General features: G+C 46.3%; 1 protein-coding gene and 1 long non-coding RNA gene across 4 annotated transcripts; both read right to left on the minus strand.

Moving 5' to 3' along the window:
• Nucleotides 1-593: 593 nt before the first annotated feature.
• LOC144327552 (uncharacterized) lies at nucleotides 594-25,914 on the minus strand. Of its 3 annotated transcripts, XR_013392689.1 has the most exons (6): nucleotides 25,777-25,914; nucleotides 14,674-14,715; nucleotides 13,585-13,673; nucleotides 12,602-12,644; nucleotides 4,335-4,455; nucleotides 594-1,792 (listed from the first exon to the last, which is right to left on the minus strand). It is a non-coding gene; the product is annotated as an uncharacterized LOC144327552 (long non-coding RNA). The 3 variants fall into 3 exon arrangements; XR_013392687.1 differs by lacking the exon at nucleotides 25,777-25,914 and having other exon boundaries at nucleotides 14,674-18,022; XR_013392688.1 differs by lacking the exon at nucleotides 25,777-25,914 and having other exon boundaries at nucleotides 594-3,032; nucleotides 14,674-18,022.
• On the minus strand, nucleotides 20,975-24,194 carry SOX21 (SRY-box transcription factor 21). The gene has a single exon (XM_028728301.2). It carries the CDS (start codon nucleotides 23,541-23,543, stop codon nucleotides 22,686-22,688), a length of 858 nt encoding a protein of 285 aa, XP_028584134.2. The 5' UTR covers nucleotides 23,544-24,194; the 3' UTR covers nucleotides 20,975-22,685.
• Nucleotides 25,915-26,480: the final 566 nt, after the last annotated feature.

Below are 26,480 nucleotides of genomic sequence, written 5' to 3' on the forward strand. Positions count from 1 at the left end.
GCCATTTACTATGTCATTTGTATCCCACCCTTCCTACCAAAGCAGCCCAGGCCATGAACCGAGAGCATTCATGTTTGGTGCGAACAGAGTGTGTTGTTCACATTTGTGTTTGGGGTGAAGGGGCATTGATGTGTCTGGAGGAAGCAATAGGGCTTCCGTAGGGTGTATATGCAAGTTCATCTTGACCACATGCATATTTGTACTGCCAAGGAAACAAATATTTGTAACTGTGCAACCCCAGGATTGTGTGGATGTGAGTTATCTTGAGAAAGAATATGAAGGATAGGGTATTTTTTATTATTATGAAGATTTACACGAGCACATTCTTGCAAGGTCTGACTATGTTTATGTCTGTATTTCCTGAAAGATGAAAGAGTAAGATTAATTATGGTATATATTAGATGCAACAGCAATTTATTGATTTACGTGTACTTATGGGTTAGTAGAGCTACCTAAATGGGAACTATCTATCATCTATCTATCTATCATCTATCTATCTATCTATCTATCTATCTATCTATCTATCTATCTATCTATCTATCTATCATCTATCTATCATCTATCTATCTATCATCTATCTATCTATCATCTATCTATATCTATCTATATCATCTATCTATCTACACACACTCCCTCTCTCTTGTGCAAGTTAATATTTCTGAACTGGATTTGTGTTTGTGTAGCTACTTGCATGTGTAAACTTTTTTACGTAGACTAAATGTGTACATACAGGAAAATTTCCTTCATATTTGTGCCTTTGCGTTTCTGAATTTATTTGAATATTCATGTTTTTATTAGAGTATATGGCACATATATGCATGCTGTGGTTGCACAGGCATGTTTTCAAACCTTTAGCACCTTCCAGGACAAGAGAACATGGTGTCCTTCAAATGCCATGATTCTATGCAGACCAAGACATTTCTATAACCTTGCTTAACCCGTATAATTCCCCATGCTCTCTGCTTTCAACTATTATGAGTAAAGCCTGGTCTGTATATTATTTTACGTAACAGCCTCCGTAGAGTATTTTATCCAGTCTACTACCATAGCAGGGTGTACCATCTCCAGCTTAATTCTTCCCACTACATAATTCTTCTACACAGCTCAAGTACCACAAGACTGGGCCAGATTGGCATGGACACTTCCCATGCCATAAGGAAGAACCATGTAAATAGTGGCACTGCACTTCACAATGACAGCAGGAGCAAGACATTATATAGATTATATTTGATGAGCCATTGCATGATGATGATGATGATGATGGCACAGCTATAGATGCAAAGCAAGGCAATTGCTTGTTCCAAAAACATACTGCCAGTGAAGCAGTGATCTGATAGTAAACACTTTTCTTCCCCACCCCAAAGAAGTGTGATAATTAAATTCACATTAAGAGGATTGTTTATTTTGGTGACAAAATCGCACAGAGGTAGGGCACAATAGGTTACAGTATTAGGTGTGGACAGCACACACTACCAATTGTGTATAATGGAATAAATCGTGAAATAAGCAGAGCAAGTTAAACTGAGAAAGAGGGAGATAGGCTGTTTGAAATTTGAAGTGTGATGCCAGATATTTTTAACCCTAATCATCTTTCGGTGCCGGTATACAAAAGTCTTCCTTCAGCCTAAGGTCAGCCTGGAGGTTGAGTATAATTGAAAGTCCCTCAAGTCAGTTAGAAGCCCTATCTTATAGACACAGAGTCCAAAAGATGCTTAAAGAAAATGTTCTTGTCTAAATACTTGTGCATGTTTTACCATTAAATTACATCTTCCACATCTTCTAGATCCAGTACCTGGGAAGTAGAAAAGGAAATCAGTTTGGACATAAGGAGGTAAAGTCGCTGGAGGTGGCAATTTAATCAACCGAGGATATATTTCAATGTTGTTGTTTTTTTTCTTGGCTCCTAAGCATTAGCACTTTAAATTCATTATGTCTGTTTGACAGATATATGCAGCCTTAAGGATCTAAAAATGAAATCCAAGCAGTATAGCCTGCTAGAGGACATATATTAAAGTTAAGAGATTAAAACCATTGCAAACAGAATGGAACAGCTCATTCCTTATAAGCATGAGTATTTTGCAGATGTTAAATACAGTCTGCTCTAATTGTTTTTTTAAAGAAAGCTCTGCTCAAGAGCCAAAGTTTCCTAACTTCTGATATTGATGAAGTGGGTATTAGAAAGACAATATTAGCTGTCATGCAGTCTCGAGAAGAAATCGCATTACACAAGAGTCTTTCTTCTATCCATAATTTAATAAGGAGGGTGTAGCTCCTTCTTGCTACATGCTTTAAAGACTGGGGAGTCATTCCTGAATTCTCTGTATGACCAATAGCAAAATAGGAAGAAAAGAGAAAAAGCCAAATGAAAAAGTGGGTCTCTGTCTAACTGGGACAATTAAAGACTTCTGTGCCTTTACAGCCATTTAGCAATGTTAATGATCTGTAATATTAATATATCATCCTCGAAAATGAGGAAGTGTCGTCCTAATTAAAATGTATTAAAGCAACCATTAGGAAGTCATCTAAAGCAGTTGTAAAAGATACCAGGGAGGATAAGGATGCTCATTACATCCCAAATCTCTCTTCCCCTTACAATTTCAGCATAGGAAGTTTTGGTTCCAGGCAACCTGCTCTTTACTTCAGCTTCAGACATGTAAAAAATGGAGCTTCCTAGCAAAGCAGGGGCATATATTTCATGGGCTTTTATCACCCGCTTTTATCAGCAGCTGTAGTTTAACACTTCCTGTACAGAAAAGCTGCATTAGGTAACAGTTTAGCATATCTCTTTAAATTCCTCAGGGTGGGGGGGAGAGGGAGAGAAAAGGTACAATCTAGTGAAATGCACATGTGTCCAGACAGACTCTCAGAAGATTAGGGTCATCTTTTCAAATCACATTTCAAACCACATTGAAATGTACCTTTTGATATATTTCTTAAACCAGCGATACTGTAATGTTTAAACATAAATCCAACTTGCCTATCATCTGATGGCTGATAATCTCTTAATTCTCCACACTGCCAGTTTGAATTCCCTGTTAAAGATGCACAGCCCAGATGAAATAGTGTCAGGCCCAGAAGAGATAACAACATGGGAAAATGTGGTATCAGGCACTGAATGAAGTAGTAAAAGTGACCTAAAAACCATATTAGATGGTGTCTCGTGTTTAATACTTAAGGCTGGCTCCTGCCCAGATCTTACAATTAAAAATAGCCAGCTTCACTGTGCTTCTCTAACTGGGTGATTGTTAGAGGAAAAGCTCCTCAAAGTGAAATTACCATTGGCTGGGATGTGGCTGAACTACCGTATATAACTGTATTATCTGAAGCCCTTCACATTGTAGTTCATAGCTATTAAAATTAATAGCTTCATCCCCACACTTCTTTTTTGTAAAGTATTTACAGGAGATTTCCACCACAAAACCTCAATCATCTGACCCTTTTTTGTGCAGAACATTTTGGGGTGAGTGTGTGATTATTTCTCTGCTTGTGTGTATCCCCCAAGTTGACTCTCATCATTCTGGCCTTTTGTGAATAGCTCTCCCATTTATACTGTTATTTTATTTGTGAATTATTTGATGGCGGGAGGGATGATACTTCATGGCAATCTTAATGGAAAGTATGTGTTTATTTGCACTGAAATAAAAAGAAACCCTGTGGGTTCATCTTAATTTCAGGGCTAGCACCATTGTACTGCTTACTCAAGGCTTATTGACACCAATAGTGCTTGTATTACTGTCACAAGGTTTGGGTTGGGCATTACTTTATATGCTGAGGAATTAAAACAGAGCAATAATGTATGTTTGCCTGTGGCTGCAATACGAAATACACCAATTAGGAAATAAGCCCTATTGAACACAGTGTAACTTATTTCTGAGCAAACATACATAGGAGTACACTCCATAGCTCACAATTTGTACATACTATTTTAAATTAAGTTTGAAATCTAATGTCAGCTGATTTAGCACAAAGCCTCTTATAGGCACTCAGCTCAGTTAATAATGTTACTACAAAATGGCACCATGTTCCGTAATTGTGAACAACACTGTATATTTTTTGGGAAATAGATTTATTCCTTTCTCTATCCTTCAGCCTAACTTTTTTCTATCAGCAAATGGTGAATAGGCCCCATCCCTCCTGAAAAGCATTGTCTGTCTTCTTTCTTTATTATAAATATAACTGCTTAATTGTGACATGATAACTGTGTTGTGTGGTACCTAAGAGTGCAAGCTACGAAGTCCCAGATTCAAATTTAATTTCAGCCATAAACTCAGTATTATGTCATAAACAAGCCACTTGCACCCTCATCTTGAAATATGTATATAATATGAACCTACCTAACAGGTATGTGGTACAAAGCAGCAACTGTGTGAGAGACTCCCTCTGTTTGCTGGCAGGACTAAACTGGTTGAGGTGTCTGATCTAGTCTGCAAGCTGCCCTTTGGTCACTGCCTATCACTTTAGAGGATAAAAATGTTTAAATTAGCTCAGAAAAATTGCCCTCCTGGGTGAAAAAATTAAACAGACTGTAACAAAATGTAAATAAGATGCAAATATCATACAAAATAAGGTGCCAGTTTACAATATAAGTCAGACGATAACCAAGCAACACTTCCAAGAAATATGCAGAGATTCAACAAACTAAACTAAACTACGTTTCCGAGCACGATTCAAAGTGTTGGTGCTGACCTTTAAAGCCCTAAACGGCCTCGGTCCTGTATACCTGAAGGAGCGTCTCCACCCCCATCATTCAGCCCGGACACTGAGATCCAGCGCCGAGGGCCTTCTGGCGGTTCCCTCATTGCGAGAAGTGAGGCTACAGGGAACCAGACAGAGGGCCTTCTCGGTAGTGGCGCCCGCCCTGTGGAACGCCCTCCCATTAGATGTCAAAGAGATAAATAATTACCTGATATTCAGAAGACATCTTAAGGCAGCCCTGTTCAGGGAAGTTTTTAATATGTAATGCTGTACTGTTTTTAACACTGATTGGGAGCCGCCCAGAGTGGCTGGGGAGGCTCAGCCGGATGGGCGGGGTATAAATAATAAATTATTATTATTATTATTATAAACTAGAGTCAACTGTGATGCTGCCATTTATGATTACTTTAAACATTTCAGAGACTCCAGTTGCAATCCTGTTCACATTATCTGGAGGTTAGCTGCACTGATTATGGTAGAACTTAATTGCAGGTAAATACAATGTTGTGCTGTTAGATTGCAATCCCAACCATGGTTTTCTGGGATTAAGCCAAGTGCCACTGGACACATTAGGTCTTCACTTTTGAGTAAAGATGTATAGGATTGCACTGTTAAAGAAGAAATAGAAGCTATTATAGCCAGTACTGGCTAAGCATCCTCAATATTATGGCAGCTTGAAAAGGATTAAGAGGAGAATGTATGAGGATAATAGTGGATCATTGTCATTACCACAAACAAAAACATCCTAGAGGTTAAGAGCAATTTAGCAAAGAAATAAACCACCTCGGAAGACTGATACAAGATTTCAGGAAAATGTTTGCCAGACATCTGCTGTAGAAGCTTTGGGCATTGGATTACATGTTTAAGAACAGGCAGTTAACCTAGTTGGCCCATAGGGTGCGTCATTGATTCTCAACACCACATCTGTTAAATTTCAGCTCATGGCTACAGTCCTTGATATTCTGTGAATGGACTTGTCATAGCAGTGAAACAAATGTTATCCTTCTATCGGCTTCTTTTACATGCAGGTCTTCTATATTGCTTAGTGCTAGATGTCAGTTTGCATGTTTGCTTTTGGAGCCTTGCTACCGTGCCTCTAAAACAGCAATTATGCAGGTAAAGTGATTCCCCATCTTGCCAGGAATAGTCTTGCCTCCTGAATTTTCATAGGAGTGTTGACAATCCTACTTTATTTAAAATACCTTTGAAGGTGACCGGGAAACTACAACTAATCCAGAACGCGGCAGCTAGACTGGTGACTGGGAGCGGCCGCAGAGACCACATAACACCGGTCTTGAAAGACCTACATTGGCTCCCAGTACGTTTCCGAGCACAATTCAAAGTGTTGGTGCTGACCTTTAAAGCCCTAAACGGCCTTGGTCCAGTATATCTGAAGGAGCGTCTCCACCCCCATCGTTCTACCCGGACACTGAGGTCCAGCACCGAGGGCCTTCTGGCAGTTCCCTCACTGCGAGAAGCCAAGTTACAGGGAACCAGGCAGAGGGCCTTCTCGGTAGTGGCGCCTTCCCTGTGGAACACCCTCGCACCAGATGTCAAAGAGAACAACAACTACCAGGCTTTTAGAAGACATCTGAAGGCAGCCCTGTTTCGGGAAGCTTTTAATGTTTGATGTATTATAGTATTTTAATATTCTTTTGGAAGCCGCCCAGAGTGGCTGGGGAAGCCCAGCCAGATGGGCGGGGTATAAATAATAAATTATTATTATTATTATTATTATTATTATTATTATTATTATTATTAATGCATCCCTTTTCCATAGGCAATAGTGCCTCTGCTTTTATTACCAGACAACCAAAGTTTTAACTATAGTCATTATATATTGAAGCACTTGGGAACATGGTCTCTATTTGGCTCCACTTATATTAAGAGGATTCACAGAGCGCTTATTTTCATAACAAGCTTTTGCCTCTGCAATTACAAAGGCTTTAAACTCTTTTCTGCTTCCTCTGCTACCTCCACCTCAGTTCTGAAATTATATATCTGTTGTCCTAGAGAAGTCACAGCAAAGTAGCTACATAATGTGGTCAAGCAACAACTGTCCAGTCAACAACTGTCTGAAGAGTCAGTGCTCAGGTGTAGCATCTACGTCTTGTATGTGGTGGTCAAAGAAACCAGTTGAGAGGTTTCCATGAGTCTTGTAACCTGAACATAACCAGATATGGATTCAGGAACTAGAATTCCCCACCTTAGAGTGGAATTGCCAATTGAAATTCCTCTCTCCAGTCTGCTAATGAAGTGATCTGCTTGCAGTCTTCAGATGCTGTGTTTGAATCCCATCTTGCTTGCCTTCGGTGCATGGTTCCATACTGAAATCTAGCTGCCAAAAATTCATGCCGAAAATTGCTTGGACCAATACCCTGCTACCTAAATACATTTATGTAGATTCATTGCAAAACTGAATGTGTTATTTGATGAGGGGTGAGGGGATATAGACCTCTTGAGATATCTAGTGTTGGTTAGAGACTTGTATTGTCCAAATTGTATCGGATGCTGATAGCTTATTGTTATTTCTGGTTAATATTATGGGTACTATCACAATATATTTTGTGATGAGCTCAAGAGTTTTGGTGTGACCAAACACAAGAAGACACACATTGCTTCAAAGTAATCCAGGAAATGTGAATATAATATTTTATCTTTGCATTTTAAAGGGAGCTTTAAGAAAGGGGAATTTTTGAAAAGGAATAGAGAGTAAAGGAAGAAAATTTGATTCCACTCCTGTGTGGATTTTAAAATTCCTCCCTTTCCCTTTTCAAAATACTCAAATATAGGGATACGTTTTAATTCAAAACTCTCAAGTTTACATGAATTCTGCAGGATAAAATAAATTTGTAAAGAAGTCAGTAAAATAAATTGATCCAGGTACTGCACTCAGTTTTTTAATTACATGTTGCCTTGAAAAGCAGAAATGCAGGAGATATCGCTAGATATGAGGCATCTTGGAGATTGTACTCTGTGATGCTTCATCATTGGAAAAGAATATGTATGCACTTAGCTTTACAACATGCCCTCAATATTTGCTTGTTTCCAGCTATCTATTTTATGGGAATCTTGGTCTAGAAATCCACATTTAGGAACAACCTGCAGCATGTTTCTCTTGAATACATCAATTTATGTTGACAACGCTAACTGTGAGGGCTTAAATATTTGGCAAAGGGTACAGCACTTCTGCAGATCGAGGTTCCAAAGTTTGTAACTGCTTGGTTCAAAATACGAACTGGTCCCACTCTGAATCAAGTGTGATTTCCTTGAGAAGTTCTTATCTGGCTTGGAACAGTTAAAGAAGATTCTGACCATGCTTAGTCATGTTTCAGCAGATTTGCCGCTCAAAAGTAGGTGCCTTGTAAGTACATGTACAGAAGTTAATTAACATTAAACCCTTATTCTTGCTGATTGTTGTGAAACACACAGCCTGACCAAGCATCCTGTTGTTTTCTGTGGAATGTATTTGAGTCAATTCTCTAAAACTGTGTCTTAGGGGTTGTTTTTTTAAAAAAAAAAAAAATTAATTTTTTGTTATCACTGCCCCACCCCAACCCCACTTCAGAGTTAAAACCTTGCTACCGGATGTTTTTGTTTTGAGAGTGGAGAGTTGAATTTATCAGTGTCTCTCTGCCATAACTGTAGGAAGTGTGTCTGAAGAAGTGTGCATGCACACGAAAGCTCATACCAATAAGAAGAGTTTTGGATTTGATATCCCGCCTTTCACTCCCTTTCAGGAGTCTCAAAGTGGCTCACATTCTCCTTTCCCTTCCTCCCCCACAACAAACACCCTGTGAGGTGAGTGGGGCTGAGAGACTTCACAGAAGTGTGACTGGCCCAAGGTCACCCAGCAGCTGCATGTGGAGGAGCGGAGACGCGAACCCGGTTCCCCAGATTGCGAGACGCGAACCCGGTTCCCCAGATTGCGAACCCGGTTCCCCAGATTGCTCTTAACCACTACACCACTCTGGCCAAACTTAGTTGGTCTCTAAGGTGCTACTGGAAGGAATTTTTTTATTTTGTTTCGACTACGGCAGACCAACACGGCTACCTACCTGTAGGAATTACTGTCTCACCCCCTAAATTCCCAAGCAACATTCTTCTCCCCACCTTTTCCCTTTTTTATAAAAAAATTTTGCACATGCATGGTTGCTTTCTGGAATACATGCAGATTCTTAGAGTGTTCCAGAGAGCAATCGTGCATGTGTAAAAAAATTAAAATGACCCGATTAGAAACCCTTACAGAATATTGTGTTTGTATCTGTGTGCATAGAGATATACATAACATTCTCCAGGTACACTTTTAAGTGCCGATCCAATTCCAAGTCAGGCTGTGGGAAGTCCACCTCTTCCTTTCTCTTGTTTTCACCCCTCCCCTCCTAAGCTGGGGGTGGTTTGGGGTTGTTTTGCTACAAAGGCATACATTTGGGTTGTGAATTCTCAACCACAGGATTGCTCAGCCCATGTATTTAGATACTGCCCATCATAATATTTATCCCTGTGCAGTTCACAATGTGATTTAAAACAAAGCAATGGAATGTGCAAGCAACCATTGAGAAATATTTGTTAAAAATAACACTAACAGCACAATACGCAAACTAAAACAGCAAAACAAAAAAACCCAGTTCCATTGTTTTAAAGTAAAAACGCCTGGAAGAATAAAAATGTTGTACCCTGGTGCCTAAAAGGTAATAAAATGAGCACCAGGGTAGCCTCGTTACAAGGGAGTTGGACAACCAGGTTGCCACAGATATTGCAGCTGGTGGGACTCAGACAAGGGTCTAATTGGCTTGAGGCTGTGAAAATCCCTACAAACTTTGGACACCCAAGCCTATATCCTTGGCATAATTTATTACTTAAGATATTTTGATCATAATAAAATAGCAATTAAAACATCGTATATTAAAAATGGCCAATTATAGACAGCATAAGAAATAACCCAGCACAGATCAAAAAGTAATTTAAAAGCTTGAGAAGATAAAATGGTCTTCTCCTGATGCCTAAATGATAACAGGTAGACCTTCCTGAGGATCATGTTCTAGGAGTAAGTTCCAACCAAGCGATTTATCACTGTCTCAATGTGTGTAAATGTATTGTAGCATTCATAAGACCAGTTGCCACATCAAAAAAAAATGTCATATTGTCATGGTTTCATTACCACCATCACTATTTTTTTAAAAAAATCTAGTCCACCAACACTACTATAAAAAAAAATTGACAAAGGCATCTGACAAAGTTTGTATACATCCAAATGCTAACCGGAGTTCCTAATCTTTGAATTTACGTGTTGACTTTCTGCCCTTAAAAGGGACGTGATGACTGGTCATAGTTCAACACTCATCCACTAGACTTGGGGAAAGTATGGAAGAAGAAACTAGTTATGCACCTTGGACTGTGTGTCCCAGTTCTCTGCATGTTACTCAGAAGTAAGTCATAGTGTGTACAATGCTCCCAAGGTGATTCATGTGATTGTATGAAGTCGTTTTCCCTGAACATTCATTTTTATTTTTATTTTTTTCCTGAGAAGTAGGTTAGAAATGATAAAATAAATATGACTTTTTCAGTCCTCCAAGGAGCACTTAAACCTTAAGTCTTAACATATAGACCAGTCATTCTAATCAGTTATGGTGACTATGAGGGGTGTTCCTTGAATAAATAAGCTCAGCAGGGGATTAAGAGAAGAGTCCCACAAATATGCACTGGAAAAGTTCAGGAAATACCCAACCTTTTGCAATTCTTTAGCTACTCTGAACAAAATGGTAATTAAAGCTGTTTAAGCTGTAGCTACTCTATAGTGAGTTATGTGCAAAAAAAAAACCACAACAGGGTGATTTCTTTAATTTTCTCTATATTTCTTATTCTCCTGCCAACCTAGCAGTTCGAAAGTAGGCCAGTGCAAGTAGATAAATAGGTACCACTGTGGTGGGAAGGTAAACAGAGTTTCCGTGCGCTCTGGTTTCCGTCATGGTGTTCCGTTGCACCAGAAGCAGTTTAGTCATGTTGGCCACATGACCCAGAAAAACTGTCTGCGGAAGCAGACAAACGTCGGCTCCCTCGGCCTGTAAAGCGAGATGAGCACCGCAACCCCAGAGCCGTTCACGACTGGACTTAGCTGTCAGGGGTCCCTTTACCTATATTTCTTATTAATTGTATTAGTTGTCAAGACCAAACCAGAGAATGGAGTTTAACATTTGTTCTAGACAAATTAACATAGAATCTAAACATCTGATCTTGCATATACCTGGTTCAGTGAGAAAACTGCCACAATTTTCATGGGTTTACTTTGTGAGAAGCATGAAGGAATACTGGATTATGTAACCTGACAGTTACTTGGCTCTCCCCCGTCTTCTTTTCCTCCCCTCCCAAAGTTTCCCTTGCATTCCCCTTGCCTAGTAATTGATCGTAATTTCTGACATTTCATTACTGGCAGCCGAAGGAAATTTCAATTCAAGAGAGCATGTAGGAACATTTCCAAGGGAATAGCTTGATCAAAAATCACTGGCACTCCTGAAAATTCCTTTAAGAGCTAGCACTTCTGTCTGTGGCCTCCTCTTCCCTACAATCTTCTACTGACCCTGTGTTGTTGTTGTTGAAAGATATAGAGAGCTGGGCTTTCCTGGTTGTTTCTGATGTTGCGAATGTGCAAAACTGATAGGAGGGTTCAAATGCTGCTTCTGCTGTTGTTTCACTTTTTCCAAAAGCTGTTTGGTCATACCGAACAAACAGGATGGCCTGTCGTCCAATCAGCAGCCAGATGCTAGCTCTGTCCCTTTTATCTTGTTATCGCTGGAGCCCAAAGCTCTCCCCAGCAGGTGGAAACCTCCGCTGAAGGGGGTGGGAAAGAGTCAAGCCCAGTATAAAGCTTACTTTACCTATTATGCATTTGATAAACATGAGAGAAAATAGCAATGAGGGGGCTTGCTTGCAAGGACTCTATACAGTCCTGGTACCAACCAAAAGCATGCGGGAACTGGGGAAAGGTGGACAAATTTTCCCGCTTCATTTCCTTTTCTTCTCACTCCTTCTCAGTTGGCTCACAGGGGATTGCTTCCTGGGGTGAATGTACATGGGCAGGAACTTACAGGAAGGGACAAAACATTTCAGCCACATTTATCATACAGCCAGCTAGCATAACAAGAGACTTCTTGGAAGGAGAATATGCAGGCCACAATCCAATACAGAATTACATACACTTAGAATCCTTTGATTTCAATAGGCTTAAGGGCACCCAACTCTACGCTGCGTTGAGGCTATAATCTCCTTTCAGTTGTTTACTGCATTTGGAGAGGAGGGTGCAATTGTTGGTTAGTATATAGAAAATCCTATTAACGTAGAAACGTCCCCCAACCTTTCTAACACACAAAGCTGTCTTGTGCCACTGGTCCAATGTGCTGCCTTCTCTGTGTAGCACCTGCCCACCAGGATCTCCAGGCAGAGGTATTTACCCAGCAATGCTACCCAAGATCCTTTTAAACTGGCAATATCATGAATGGACCTCCCCATTTGGACCTCCTGCCGCCAAGCCGTGCAGCATACCACAGAGGTGGGCAGACTTGCCAGATCTACTTGGTGTTTTGCTAGAACCCCAAGATCTTCTACCAAACAGAGTCACATCTAAAATCAGAGTTCTAGAATAGTGTGCCTCTGAGCAGATGCTAAGCCTAGGACATTCTTTTCAGTACCAGAACTGAATGGAGTTCACAGTCCTTTCAAACACATCCCACTCCTCAATACCTTTTTCATTTCAGTAGTGGAATGTAGATAGAAAAAGTCGTGGTGTGATTGGCATTGTAAAATAGTTAAGAATCAGAACAGAAGCACTTGCTGATGTGCTGCAAATTACCCAGAGATCTACCAGAGATTTTCTTTTCATAATTCCTTCTATCAGCAGATTCTAACCTACCTTCTGTTCCACCACTAAGCCGTCACTCCTGCAGTCAGATGCACTGTGATAAAAAGGTAAAGGTGATAGTTTGCTTCTAATGCTGTGTGTTTCAGGATTGGGATGGGACAGTCTAGATTATGGGTAGTAAATGTGGATAGATAAAAGGGATAGCATGCTTTATTCCCACCCACCCACCCTCATTAAACCTCATGGGTCTTAAGATAACCTCAACATACAAGACCTGGATATGAAGATTCCACCACAGTCCAGGGAGACCAAGAAGCAGAACTTGGGATGGAGCTATGCAGAGCTGGGAACAGGCTTGATTTTTGCAAACAGGCTCCCATTAAATTCCATGGAACAGCATAAAAGGACTGAAAAATGGGGCACAGTGTTGGAAAAACGTAAACCATGGCTTTCTGGTCACACACTGAAGAACACACACTCTTGCATTATTGTTATTTGATTATTATCATCTTTATTTCCAAGGCACCATACACATTATACCTTTAAAGCACATCCCAAACACATTCCCCCACCCCTCCAAAAGCTCTGGGCACTGCAGTTTGTCAAGGGTTGCTGAGAATCGTAGCTCCCATAATTTTTGAGAGGGATATGTGCTTTGAATTTGCTTTAATTGTATAGTGTGTGCGTGCATCTTAAGTTTGGTCTCCTCTGGAGGATTACTGTAATGATTTTTCTACTATATAGACACCATAACGATGTACTATAATTGTTTTGAGATGTTTCTCCCTTCATGATATGTATTAAAAGGAGAGAATGTGGAAAGATGGGTATGTGGAAGTTGATGATACTGAACTCCTACATGGAGATATTGCAATAAGTTTATGATTATGGCATGGAGGCTATAACATGTAGGAAACCTGTGTGCAACCGAGAGGCCAGAAACCATTGCAGCTTCCCAACATTTGCAGAAGCAATTAGCATCCATTTTATGGGAAACAATATGCATGCAGTTTACAGGTCACCTTGATACATACCTGCCAGTCACTTAGCATCATGATAACTTGCAGGTGTGAATGGGCCATTACATATACAGAGATGGAACTTTAATGTAGTTTCCCATTGCCTATAAAACAAGACAGAAACACCAGTGTTTTTGATGCAGTCAGCATCAAGGACTGCCTCATGCATGACCGGCAGCTAAACATGTGACCTGGCTCCTTTGGAAAGTCGGCTTTTGCATTTGAGGTGGTGCGAGGTGCTATCTGTACCATTATATCTGTGGTGGCCCAATTACACACTGACAGGCTGTAAATTTCACATTCATCAAATTACGAATAACGTGGGTGTGACCCACCCCAAATTATACAGTAATCAACTGCAGAGTAATCAAGTAATATGCATGCATGTGTGAACCAGTACGTAATCTATGATCTACACATGTAAGTCTCTCGTATGCCCATACAGGGAGGGAAAACCCATGAAGGAATTTAGGAATTTAGGAGGTGCTAAGAGGACAGAGATCTCCTCCTGTTCCTTTGATCACACCTTTTCAAAAGGCCAACATTATTCCTATCACTTTCCTGACATAGCAATATTTTTTTAAAAAAATTGCTGTATGTTATGCCATCCATAGCAATATGCACAGCATGACCCTTTGTGTGTTTACACCAGAGCAAGTTCCACTGAGTTCTACAGGACTTCTTCTCCATTCAGTGTGGCCAGGATCCCAATCACAGCCCGCCACTCCTCGCCCCTCTCCTCTGGAGTGCTCCAAGTGATTTCCATCTCTCTCTCCCACTTCTTCTCTTTGCTGAATTCCAAGTCTTGAGCTGTAAATAGCTAATTACTTTTTTTGCTTGTAGCTGATGTGGAGGGGGGGGGGAGTGAGAGAGGAGAAAGGGGACTGGCAATCTCTTTCCGGGAGAAGCGTTTAAAGCTGCCTTCTGTAATTTCCCATAAGAAATCTGGTTATACTGGTTGATCTCAATAGGAGAATTCTTTGCCTAGAGGCGCTGGATGAGTAATGCGCCATGTGTCTCTTACTCCTCTGCTAATATGATAATAAGCACATTCAGAAAAAGCAACGAGGTGTTTACAATGACTGCTTCATTCCTTTCACTCACCTAAGAAGTCTCAGGACTGGCGAGGTGAGCTGGGGGGTGCGGCTGGAAGGAAAGCAAATCGAGATCAGGAAGCACACTTTTTTATTTCTGAAACCAGCGAAAGCCAACTTGCATCCTCCGGGCTTCCGGGGGGGGGGGGGCCGGAAAGAAATTATGTACATTGCTGTGCCCACAGCTAACTCAGGCTGTTGTTAAGGATTCTTCAAAGGCTCCCTGACAACCCTGGGCTCTCCTCTTTTCCAAACGGAAAGAACGAAAGAGCCAGGCGCAAGGAGGAAACTCCGAGGAGCGAGGCGACTGTGTTTGTACGTGGCACCCTCGACGTCAATTTTCTCAAACAAGTGTCACTTTCGGTGCGCGCCCGCGTGGTAGAGGATAACCTTGTATTCAGAGGCAACCGGCAAATTCCCTGGGTCTGTGGATGCGAAAGTTTCAATGAATGGGGGGGGGGTGTTCTTTCAAAGGACGAAATGAGAAGAAAAATAAAAAGGAATCCCTTTGGAATTACACGTGTGTGCGTCTATGATATGACATTATACTTCACGAAGGTTTAAAGCATACAGCCAGGGGGGTGGATTTAAGTGCAGAAAACGTACTCCGACCTGTGGTCGTCTTTCACCGAATTAACTTATTGGGGGTGGGCTGGGGAATGGATGCCTGTTGCAATCCGATTCCACTTCGGTTTGTTTGGGATTCAGTGCGACTGAATCGGACTAGGTTTCTACTTCACTTTCCTCCCCTCGCCCACCCTTTTTAGAGGCCACAAAGAGGGTCCCCCCCCCCCCCCCGAGAAACGCGGCTTATACTTGGAGGAGGTTTCCTTACGTCCAGGTTCAAGGCAGGAGCGGCCCTCGCCTGCAACAGCGGTGCAAAATCGAAACAGACTCTCGCCCGTTTAAAACGGGTCGTTCCCGCTCGCTGCAGGTAACGCGCGCATCACGCACCTGTTCGCATGAGAAAAGATGCGCTCTTATATGCTGGAAACTAGGCGGGTTTTCAAAACGTCAGAAAGCGGCTGCGAACAGCAGGCTCTCGAGGAGACATGTCGAGAAACATTTAGCTAAACTTCAGCTTTACTGGGGCTATAAAGAAGGAAACTGCTCTTTTTATTTTTAACAAGAAACAAATAGTATCTGGTTCCCCAGGAGGGAGCAGAACTGGGAGGTATCACAGCATCGGAGGGAGCGGAAAGGCCCTATTCTCCAGTTCCCGACCCTCTTCCAGCAAACACGCACCAACTCCAGAAAGCACGCCCTCCACACGCATCATCCTGACGCGCGGCAGCCATATATTGCTCAGACCACAAAGAGAGCCAAGCGAAGAACGATGCCCGAAGGACGTTTCCTCGTCATTTCTATGGACCACAGAAGGCGGCGGAAAGGCTTTCCCGCTCCTGTATGTGTGCCTACAGTTTCTAGCCGAGAGCAAGATAGATCATAGGCTGCAGTGTTTTGTTCCTCAGCACCCCACAAAAAAAACTGCAGAAACTCTCTGCAAACTTTTCGGGGTTCTGCTCTAATTCTCCTTAGCTACATCTCCCGAAAAGTTCCTCACCACTTCGCATTCCCAAGCGGGGGCTTGCCATCTTTCCCACAAGACCATCCTTCCCACAAACGCGACACTTCGAAAAAACGAAATAAATAACTAGAGAACCAGAGAGCTAAGATGTGATTTGCGCGCAGGCAGCAGCAGGAACCTCCAGGGTTCGCTCGCTGAATTTCAGGACCGGGCGGGATTTGAGGTCAGTTCGCGGGAACTTAACCTGTCTGGGAAATATTAGTGATGGGTGCGTGGAGATCCGCTCCTTCGTCAAAGAGTTAGGCCTCGGGAAATGGCCACGATCAATCCAGTTATTTGATTCCCATCCCAAGACTATGCAAAGAAGCGCGGATATTGCTGCAATACCTTATAAATCCTAAACTGCAAGCGTCTCTCTCTCCCTCTCCCTCTCTCTCTTTCACACACACAAAGCTGGGCGAAAAACCCATTGAATTAAAAATAAAGTGCGTGTGATATATAAATAAATATGCATAGATGTGTGTACATATTCCCAGCTAGGATGTATGTTTGTATTATGCCCCGCATATGGCTATCTATATTCAGTAATTCGGCTTGCTGTAAGCAACTGCCAGTGCAGCGTGCGCGCGTGCAAGGAAATGCGTATGCATGCGTAGATGCGCATCTCTCAAACATATACGCGCGCACAGGAATATGTACCGTACTTATATGCGTGTGCATGTCTATATGCATAACCGCGTATACACACGCACGCCCATCTTCTCCCCCAATTTGCATAGCTTCATTTTTACCTTTTCTCATTCAGTCTTGCAAGAAGCATATTCTATTCAGTGCCCTCGACACACACACACACACGCAAAAAAAAAAAAAAAAAATCTATTCAAAGGGCATTTAGTTTCTTTCTTTCTTCGCCGGTAACCCTATTCATCAATTGTTCAGTCTTGTCGATGGCATTCTAATGCTAATCTAGCGTGTTAAATATCTTTTTGTTCCCCTTTCACCGTTTTGTCATTCAGTTTATCCAGTTTTGGTCACCCATTTTATTTATTTATGCGCCTGTTCCCATTCAGGGGCTCATGTATTTTTTATTATGTTGTTTCTCTGTCATGCAGTGTCAACTTAGTCTATTCAAAGGGGGCTACTTGAAGGGCCGGAGGGACAAAGCGTGTACACAATTGCACCGCTATTCAGTCTGGCCAGCTGGATCGGCTAAAAGAGAGAGAGAGAGAGAGAGAGAGAAGAAAAAAAGCCCGAGAAGAAGAAAAAGAAAGAAAAGAAGAGGAGAAGAAGAAGAAGCCTTGTGAAAAGAACTGCTTTACAATGGGCACAGAAGAAATGCACAATGCTAACAGTTTTCCAAATACCACTGATTGGTTTCTTCACAAAGAGGAGAAAGCCGCCGCTTTCTCTTAGCTCCACTTCAACAAACAACACCCTCACAGAACCTCCCAACCCCTGGTTTTGTTCTGGCACAAAAAAACCCCTCGACAGTCTAAACGCTCCCACTGCAGAACAAAAAAAAAAAAGAGGAGAAAGGGAAAAAGAGGGGGGGGGAGAAAGAGAGCGTTTCTCGATTTGGTCCCTTCTCTCCCTGCCCCCATTTCCCTTGTGTGTGAGAGAGGGGGGGGGAGAATAAGAGGGGGGAAAGAGGAAAAGGACCTTGCGGAGGAGAGGGAAATTGTCCGCGAATTAATAATATCAGTCTTTGAAAAGGGAAGTGGTGACCTTTGAGGGATACCGGGAGGGAGGAGAGAAAGGGAAGGGCCGGGTGGGGGGTGGATAGGGGCGAGGGGGAGATTAGGAAAGTTTCTAAAGCAGTGAGTGGCCCGGGGGGGGGGGGACTGGTGCTGGGGGGGGCGGTGTCGTCCTCATTCCGGGCAAAAGTGCTGCGCGCCGTCCCGGAGAGGCCGTCGCCTCCTCCGTCCCATCTGGGGGGCTCCAGATCTCCAGGTCTGAAGTGTTGTCTTCCCCAACGGTGGCGCCGGCCGCCGCTCCGTCTCTAACCCCTGTCGTCGAAGGGACCCTGGTGGAATCTTGAGCTCTTCGGTGTTCTCTGGTGGAATGTTGGCGCTCTTGCCGTTCTCTGGTGGAATCTTCGCCTCCTCTGCATTCTTTCCAGGAATCTTCGGCCTCCGTCGGAAGTGACCTGCACGGGAGAAATCTGGGTTCCCTTCCACGGCGTGGGGCGGGAGGTACGGGAGTTAGGAAACAAGTTGCCCATTTTTAAAAACACACACACACACCCATTCCATACTTTCATCGGTCTCTGTTTAACCCAGACTGCAATTAAGAGATGGTTGCTTCAAGTACTTATTCAAATACTTGGAGACCGTGGACAACGTCGTTGCAAATTAATTGCTAGGCGGTGGTGGCTGGGATCACCCCCGCCCTTGGGTGAAGAACAGGACCAGAGCGTGATCTCTGCGCCAGCCCTGGGCCAGTTCGCTTCCTCTTTTGAAAGGTTTTGCACGCTTGAACTTTGCAAGGGGAAATTCTGATCTTGCAAAAGCCACCGATCCTTGGGCAAAAAACGGTTGACGGCCAGGGTCCCTGTCCCGAGCGGAATGCGAAGAAATTAAAAATAAAACCATTTACTTAGTAGTAAGTCTGCCTTACTAATGAGCTCGTTGGTGGGACTCATTTCCAAGTACAGTCCCTCTTATCGGGGAAAACAAACGATTCACCTTTCTGTTTATTCCTTTCTAAGACGCTTCAGGCGGCAAAGTTGGTCGAAAGTTTACCACGGTTGCATACACAAGATCACAACGTGCGTTATTGCTATTACTAGAGGATGGAGGATCATTTAGGGCTTCGGGTCAGTCCTGCCGATCGATCTACATCTCAGTAAAAGTGGACAAGATTGATTAATCTTGGGGCAGGTTGATTAATCTGGAGCAATTTCTGCCCCCTCGTTCTGCGTTCTTGTCCAAGGCGGACGAGAAACGCCATTTCCACGTGCATTGCAAAGGGGTTTCTGGGGTGGAGAGGAGGGGGAGCCACCCTTTATAAGCTCTCCGTTGGTGAACAGCCCCTCGACGGGCCTTAGGAGTTAAGAAATAAGGCCCTACGGCGCCTAAGAAGAAGTCAGCGGTGCCTCCCGGGTCCTCGAGTCCAAGGAGAGTCCACAGAACAGAGAACGGGGTCATGGAAGATTTAGGGCTGGGATTTCTAGAGAGCACCAGGAAGTTCCATGTGAAGCAATGATGGGCTGCCACAAAAGGAGGGGGGTGGAGGATGGCGAGCCCTGAAAGGGATTTAATTAACCGTGTCAGGGCTAATTACCCCTGGACAGTCCGAGTTAGTTTTGCATAATCGCTCCTAACCATATGAATTCACTTAGGATATTGGCGGGGGGGGACGGACAGCTGGAGTGGCGACAAAGGAAGATCGCTTTAATGAGCAGTGCCAGGTCGGGAAAGACATCCTTGCTCGGACGTGTTTCCCACCTTCCACGCAGAATCCCACCGACATGCACATACACATTTCATTTCGAAAAACTAAGGCTCCAGTCCTCTGCATACTCGGTTGAGATTGTCCCACTGAAGCTCTTTCCGAGCCAAAGAAGCGCTTGGGAGGAAATCGCACGTGTGAACGCCGGAGCCCATTTGCTTGGGAGCAAGAGACCCGCTTGCTTTTCCCGCGGGACTTGCCTCCAAGCAACCGTGCCAAGAATGGCGCTGGAGATTTCGTCCAGCGAGGAGGGGGGTGTTGCACAAGGAAACTCAATTTCGTCCACCGAAGAGGGGAGTTGCAAGAAGAAATCCCTTCCTAAGCAAACGTTGGGCCCAGCCTTGGAACAGGGAGCTAACTCCTCCGAGCTAATAAAATAGATTTGGAAGCTGAAATTGATTGAAGGGGGCTTTATTTCTAGCTGATTCCCCTTCCGTTGGGTGAAGTAGTAGCCCCCCTTCCCTTTTAGGCTTGCTCAATGAGCCTTTCTCCATCCTCCTTTCTCTCCTCAACAAATTAAGAAACCGGCTCAATGGAAACCGAGTGCCACCCCAGCCCTGAGGATGGATTCTCGAAAGTAACCGGAGCGAGAAACCCTTCCAAGTCCAGGTTGCCAAGAATTGCAGCTGGGCACACCGATCTGATATGTGCTTACCTGGATGAAATTTTAAAGGGGTTTTTTTTAGGGGTGCAGCGTCAAAGTAAGTGCCCGCTGATTTTTAACAGGGCGGCATGCAAACGTTGGCCACTGAAATCAATGGTCCTTAAAAGAGGTTCTTTAACCGGGCTGGCTCCCCATTCGCTCTGCTTTTAATTATTTGCTTCAGACTGAAAACAAACAGGCCCGGACGACATGTCCTGAGTGCCAGGTGACGACCTCAAGGTGTGCAATATAAGAAATATCCCAAGGATACTTTTAGCAAATTGCACAGATTTGAAGCAGAGAAACCCTTTGTAGTGGGAAGACAGGGCAGGCAAACAACTTTCTACTCTGAAAACACTACACGGAAACCGGTTCAGGGTTCCCTGTGTGTCTTATCCAACCAACAAATGAATGCTGTTTCATTTTCTCCACCCACCCATCCCCCACATAATAGAGCTACTTGGATTTTTTTTTTAAGGGGGGGAACCCTACTTTCCTATTCACGATTTCAAATGTGATAAATCAGGGTTTAGTTCTACCTTACAATGGTCTGATTTAGATTTCCTAGTCAATCTATTCAAAAGCGAAACAAAGAAAGTCTTTGGAGGATACCTTACACTTCACCTGGCCTAGGCAGGTAAGGGCAATTGAGATTAAAATCTTGTAAGTAACTCAACAAGAAATAGAGTATTTTTTCTCTTTCCCCTGCTTCAGGCTTTTATTTAAACTCATTGTTCCAAAATGAACAGAGTGGTAAGTCGGATTCTAAATGTACAGATATAGCTTAGACGTCTAATTTTAAATTAGAACACACCAGCAAACTCATTTATACACGTCAAATGTTAAAACCAATACTTAAAAACTTACCCCCCTCCAAAAACCTTATATTACAGAAAGCGAAAAACAAAAGGAAAGGAAAGTAAATACAGGTTAGCCAACTTGATTCACAAACATTAATCCATATATACACATTACAAAAGTAAACGAAAATGGTCATGATGGAAGAGATTGCTCAGAATGACTTCCCCCGCCCTCCAAAATCATTTCCTGCAACTGAATCCTGTATGCTTTTATTTAAAAGAATAATAAGAAGAATATTTTCTCCCTTCCCCCCAAGTCCCAAGTCGGGCCAAATCGCATGGAAGCACTCCAGGTTTTGCCGTGAGAAGGTGTCCGAAAGGGAGCGGATTTCAAACGTCTTCGCTCGAAACACAGCAGTTTTGGATACGCCAACATCACAGAAAGTATAGAATTATCTCTCAGACAAGAAGTCTGATTTTTATTTTTAGTTTGAACTCCGAAACCCCCCCAAAAAAGGGGTTTCGCAGTCTGTTGCAATTCGCCTCGGTGTTGTTTTGCTGTGGTTGGCGTTGTCTATTTATGGCACTCGAGCTCCTGCACAGTTTTGCTTGGAAACAAGCCCCATGGATTGCAACGAGACCCATTACCAAGGTACTGTGTGCTTAGGATCGCAGCCAATATATATATATTTATATCTCATTTTTTAAAAAAGTGACTCAGATAATACAGCGAAGCAGTCTTACACCTAAAGCTCCCACGCGCATGTAGACATTTACAGGTCCCTTCTCCGGAATTACAAAAGTTGTCATGGGGAACTTTGCTGTATACATTAAAAGGGGAAAGGGCGAAGGGAGGGGAGCTAGGAGGAAATCAACAGCGAGAGTGCATACTGATTCTCCTTTGAGTGACCCGATCTCCTCCTCATAAAGCGAGGTATCAAACTCTGCTTATTTCGTGGGGTGGTTAGCTGTGTGCGCCTCGTCCACTTGGTTCAGCGTGGAGTCAAGGCTGATGGCTTTGGGTCCGTTTTTCTGGACCTACTGTGGACAGGGCAGGATTTAGCGGGGGTGTGGAGAGAGAGAGGGAGAGGGAGAGAGAGAGAGAGGAGGAGGATTTGGGGGGGAGGAGAGGTTAAGGAGAGAGAAAAGAAAAGAAAAAGACAATCCCAAGAGACGTCGAGCAGAAAAGGCAACGGGCTACCCGAAGCGTCTCCACCGGGATGACCGACAAGGAGACGCGCGACCTCTCTCCTCTCTCTCTCCACCCATCACCCTCCAACAAATCCGTCGAGGAAACCCGAGGAGAGGAGCAGCGCGAGCAGATTCTGGAGTGGGGAAGGGAAGGCAACAGGTTGAAGACATGGACGGGCGGCGAGGGAGGCGACAAGACGGATGGAGAGGCGAAATGTTCTCGTCCGGACACCCCAGTCGGCGGCCCCGTAGAGCAGATGGCTGGAGGGCACCGCGGCGGCGGCGGCGGCAACAGCAGCATCAGGCTGGGAAGAAGAGGGTCCCGTCGGCTAGAGTCCGGCGTCGGAGTCCAGCCCCCAGGCGCCCCACAGGCTTCCTCTGTACAGGGGTCCAACGTGGGGGGCAGGATGTCATAGAGCCGCCGCATAGGCCGCGGGGTAGGGGTCCAGCTGGGGCTTGCCCATGCCCGGCAGGAGGATGTAGGCCAGCGGGGGCTGGAGCCCCGGGCTGGGCCAGGCGCTGCAGTTGCAGGGGATCATGTAGCCCGGGTTACCCGGGGACGGGTGCGAGTGAGTGTGGCCGCCGCTGGCCGCAGCAGCTGCAGCCGCCGCCGCCGCCGCGTGGAAAGCGCCGCCAGCCGTCGGGTAAGCCAGCGATGAGGCGTAGGGCAGCCCCGACGCCGCGCCTCCTCCGCCCGAGCCTCCAGACGCCGACGAGGAGATTTCCGCTGCCATCTTGGAGCCCAGGTCGAGCAGAGAGTAAGGGCTGCCGGCAGCGGCCGCTGCAGCAGCCGCCGCAGCCGCGGCCGCCGTCGGGGGGAAGAAGACGCGCGCGGCCGCAGCTGCGGCGGCTGCGGCCGCCTTCTCCGGGTTGGCCAGCAGGGCTTCGTGGCCGTGGAGGGCGCCCGCCTTGAGGGCCGGGTGGTGGTGGCCGAGATGGTGCGCGTGATGCTCTGCGGCGTCGGGCAAGCCGTAGGGCACGACGGGGAAAGCGAACTTGTCCTTCTTGAGCAGCGTCTTGGGCTTCCGCCGCGGCCGGTACTTGTAATCGGGGTGCTCCTTCATGTGCATGGCCCGCAGGCGCTTGGCCTCGTCGATGAAGGGCCGCTTCTCCGCCTCGCTCAGCAGCTTCCATTCGGCGCCCAGGCGCTTGGAGATCTCCGAGTTGTGCATCTTGGGGTTCTCCTGAGCCATCTTGCGCCGCTGCGCCCGCGACCACACCATGAAGGCGTTCATGGGCCGCTTGACGTGGTCCACCGGCTTGGCCATGCCCGCGGCGGCAGCGGCAGCGGCGGCGGCAGCGCCCAGCCCGTCGCTGCGAGCCACCCGCAGGAAATCAATGGTGGCTCCTGCGCTCCGGACGCCCAAATTCGGGGGTGCCTGCCCCCTCTCTCCGAACCCCGAAACGTGCTCCGGCAAAACCCCGCCGCAGTCTCCCTGCCACGGCCTATAACTGGCGGTGGTTAGGCGCGCCGTCGGGTCTCCTCTTGCTCCTAGGGTCCCGTTCCCCGACGCCCCCCGCCCTCCAATGGCCCTCTCCTTAGCTCGAGCAAAGCGCTCCTTGCAACACCCAAGTCCGACTGGCGTTTACTCTTGGCGGGAATCGGGGCATTTGACAGCCGACTGGAGGACAGCAAAGGAGCCCCGGACTGTCATCACCGGCAGCATGACTGGTCGCCGAGAAAAGTTTAAACCCGACGGTGCGAACAGGCCAAAAAACTTAGTTAGGAGTGTTATTCTTTGAAGTCCAATGCACCAATCTAAAGTCGATCTGGATTGCCAGAGAGAGGGGGACGGGAGCTGTCCGCTTCCCGCAGAGACCCTCAGCCAGGCTGTCCGGTGCCCGCCCGTCTCTCTCCGTCAACTTTCCTATGTGGACGGGGAGCGAGGCGCTTCCTCTCCGGCCGTCATCCTCGCTCGCTGGTCAGGTTGACGACCTTCCTCTCGAGATCCCGGGCTGGATTTTCCCCTCCGGGCTGCTCAGCCGCTAGCACCCCTCCTGCGCTCGCCACGACCAGCTCCTTGCAGCCGTCGAAGGCGCAGTAGGAAGACGAGGGGCGCCGTCAAGGCGGCCGGCCAGCGATCGCGCTTCTTGCGGCGGCCAAGCGCTCTCCTTTCTCCCGATCTCGCTGCAAACTTGCCGCAAGTTCCCGTCGGCTCCACCTCTGCCCGCTCGCTCCTCCCGCCCGCCCCGCTCCGCTGAAGTTTAGAGGGAGCCTATGGGGGCCGGAAGGCGGCTGAGGGAGGAGGGAGGAGGGGGGAAACAAAACAAAACAAAACAAAAGCTGAAAACGCGGCCGGTGTCGACGACGGACGATCCAGGCGCAAAGCCCTTAGATTGGAAGCGCCTTCTCCGTATCTGCATTTATATCCGTATCTCGCCCTAGCGCTGGGTGCCAGCTGCCTCCCAGACGCAGCCTCTGCTCCCTGTGCGCTGGCGAAGGCATTAGGCTCGCCTATATGGTATGGGCAGCGTGTGTATCTGGGGGCAGGAGGAGGAGGAGGGGGCGGGGTGTCAGGCGAGTGAATGGGCGGCCCCCCTCGGCTCCTCCCCTCCTCCCTCCCCCGCGTCCCATTGATTAAAGAGAGCGCGTTTCCGTCTCCCATTCACGCCGCCGCAGGCCTTCGAGGGGCGGGGACTGGGCCAGGGGGGTGTTTCCCTCTCTCCCTTCCCTCTCCGCCCGCCCCCCCGAAAAACGGGGCGCGTGCGCACTCGGAGACATCTCTCCGGGACCTTTCCTTTTGGAAACCCTGCGCCCTCCTCTTCCGAAAAAGCCGGCCATCCGGCTTCGCCTGTCGAAGAAGCAGAGGAGAGGGGGCGGACGGGGCCGCCACGGCTCCCCCTTTCTCGACGGGGGGGGGGGTCCCCTCCGCTTCAATCGCACCCCGGCCGCGATCGCTCACGAGGATCCCCAAACTGAACGCGCGCTTCGTAGGTTCTCGCTCCTCTCCTTCTCCGAGGAGCGACTTGCCCGTCGAAGGGGAGAGAGAGAGAGTTGGTCCGCGCGGATCTCTCTCTCTCTCTCGCGGAAAAAAAGTGCTCTCTCGACAGTTTGCTGGCGAAGTTTTCTCGGAAACGCTCTTCCACTTGGAGGCGGCGCTTCCTTCCGAGGTGCACACCTGGGGCGCACCGGGGAAAAACGACCCGGGACAAATCCTGAAGGCAGGGGACGGGATAACGAGCGCATCCAAACGCACCCCGTTCCCTATGGCAATTCAGACTTAACTGGCGAGGAGGGGGGCTCCTGAATTAAGGAGGAGGGCCCGAAATCCTTAGAGAGCTAACGGCGGAAAGGAAGGAGACCCCGCCCCCCCCCCAATATTTGTCTGCTAGACGGCGGGAAGTGGAGAGGGAACCTATTCAACCGGCCCCTTGCTTCTCTGCTACCAGATCACCTGCTAGGTCGGCTGCCGTCGCGTTGACTTGCCCGTCTGTCTGTCAAGGGAAAACCCGCTCGCCTGGTTTGAACGTAGGCGGCGCGCGGGCTTGGTTGTGACTTACCTTCGTGGTATGTGGAAGCAAGCGGCCCGGCAGGGACCATTAACTCTTTCCCCGGCGAAGGCGAGGCTGATCGACGGGACGGGAGCGGGGGGAGAGCTTATTTTGCCTCGATCCGAGAACTATGATCAATACCACAAGGCGGGTGATGGTTGGGGGAGGGAATTAGCGGGGGTGGGAGGAGGGGGAGAGGGCCGGCGGTAAGGAGTCGGGGGGGAGCACCGAGCCCACGTCGCCGCCCCCCCCGCGGGCTCGCTCAGGCAGGACGAGCGGCATGGGCATAGCCAGGATTTTTGTTGGGGGGGGGGACAGGCCTTTTGTTAAAGAACCTCAGTTTGCTATGTATTTTTTATTGATTGGGGGGCAGCTGCCCCTCCCTTCCCCCTCTTGGCTACGCCCATGGAGGGGACGGGGACGTTCAGCAAGCGCATTTCTTCCGTTGCAGTTTGCAAGGGGGAGGCAAGAAACCCCCCGCACCACGCCTCGCACTTCCCCTTTCGCTCTCTTAAACGATTTATTCCGAAATTCGGTCACTTCAGAGCATCAACTTCGGTAGGGAGTTCCTCCTGCGGCTGATGTCTTTGGAAACGTTATCACTGTGTGTGGAATGATGCTCTGTAGAGGATGCGACCCTAAGCAGCGGTACTTTGATTTTTGATTTTATTGGTGGAGAGGCGCAATTCATTTTCAATCAACGGGACTTTTTT

Source organism: Podarcis muralis, chromosome 4 (assembly GCF_964188315.1).
Source record: "Podarcis muralis chromosome 4, rPodMur119.hap1.1, whole genome shotgun sequence".
NCBI lineage: Eukaryota > Metazoa > Chordata > Lepidosauria > Squamata > Lacertidae > Podarcis > Podarcis muralis.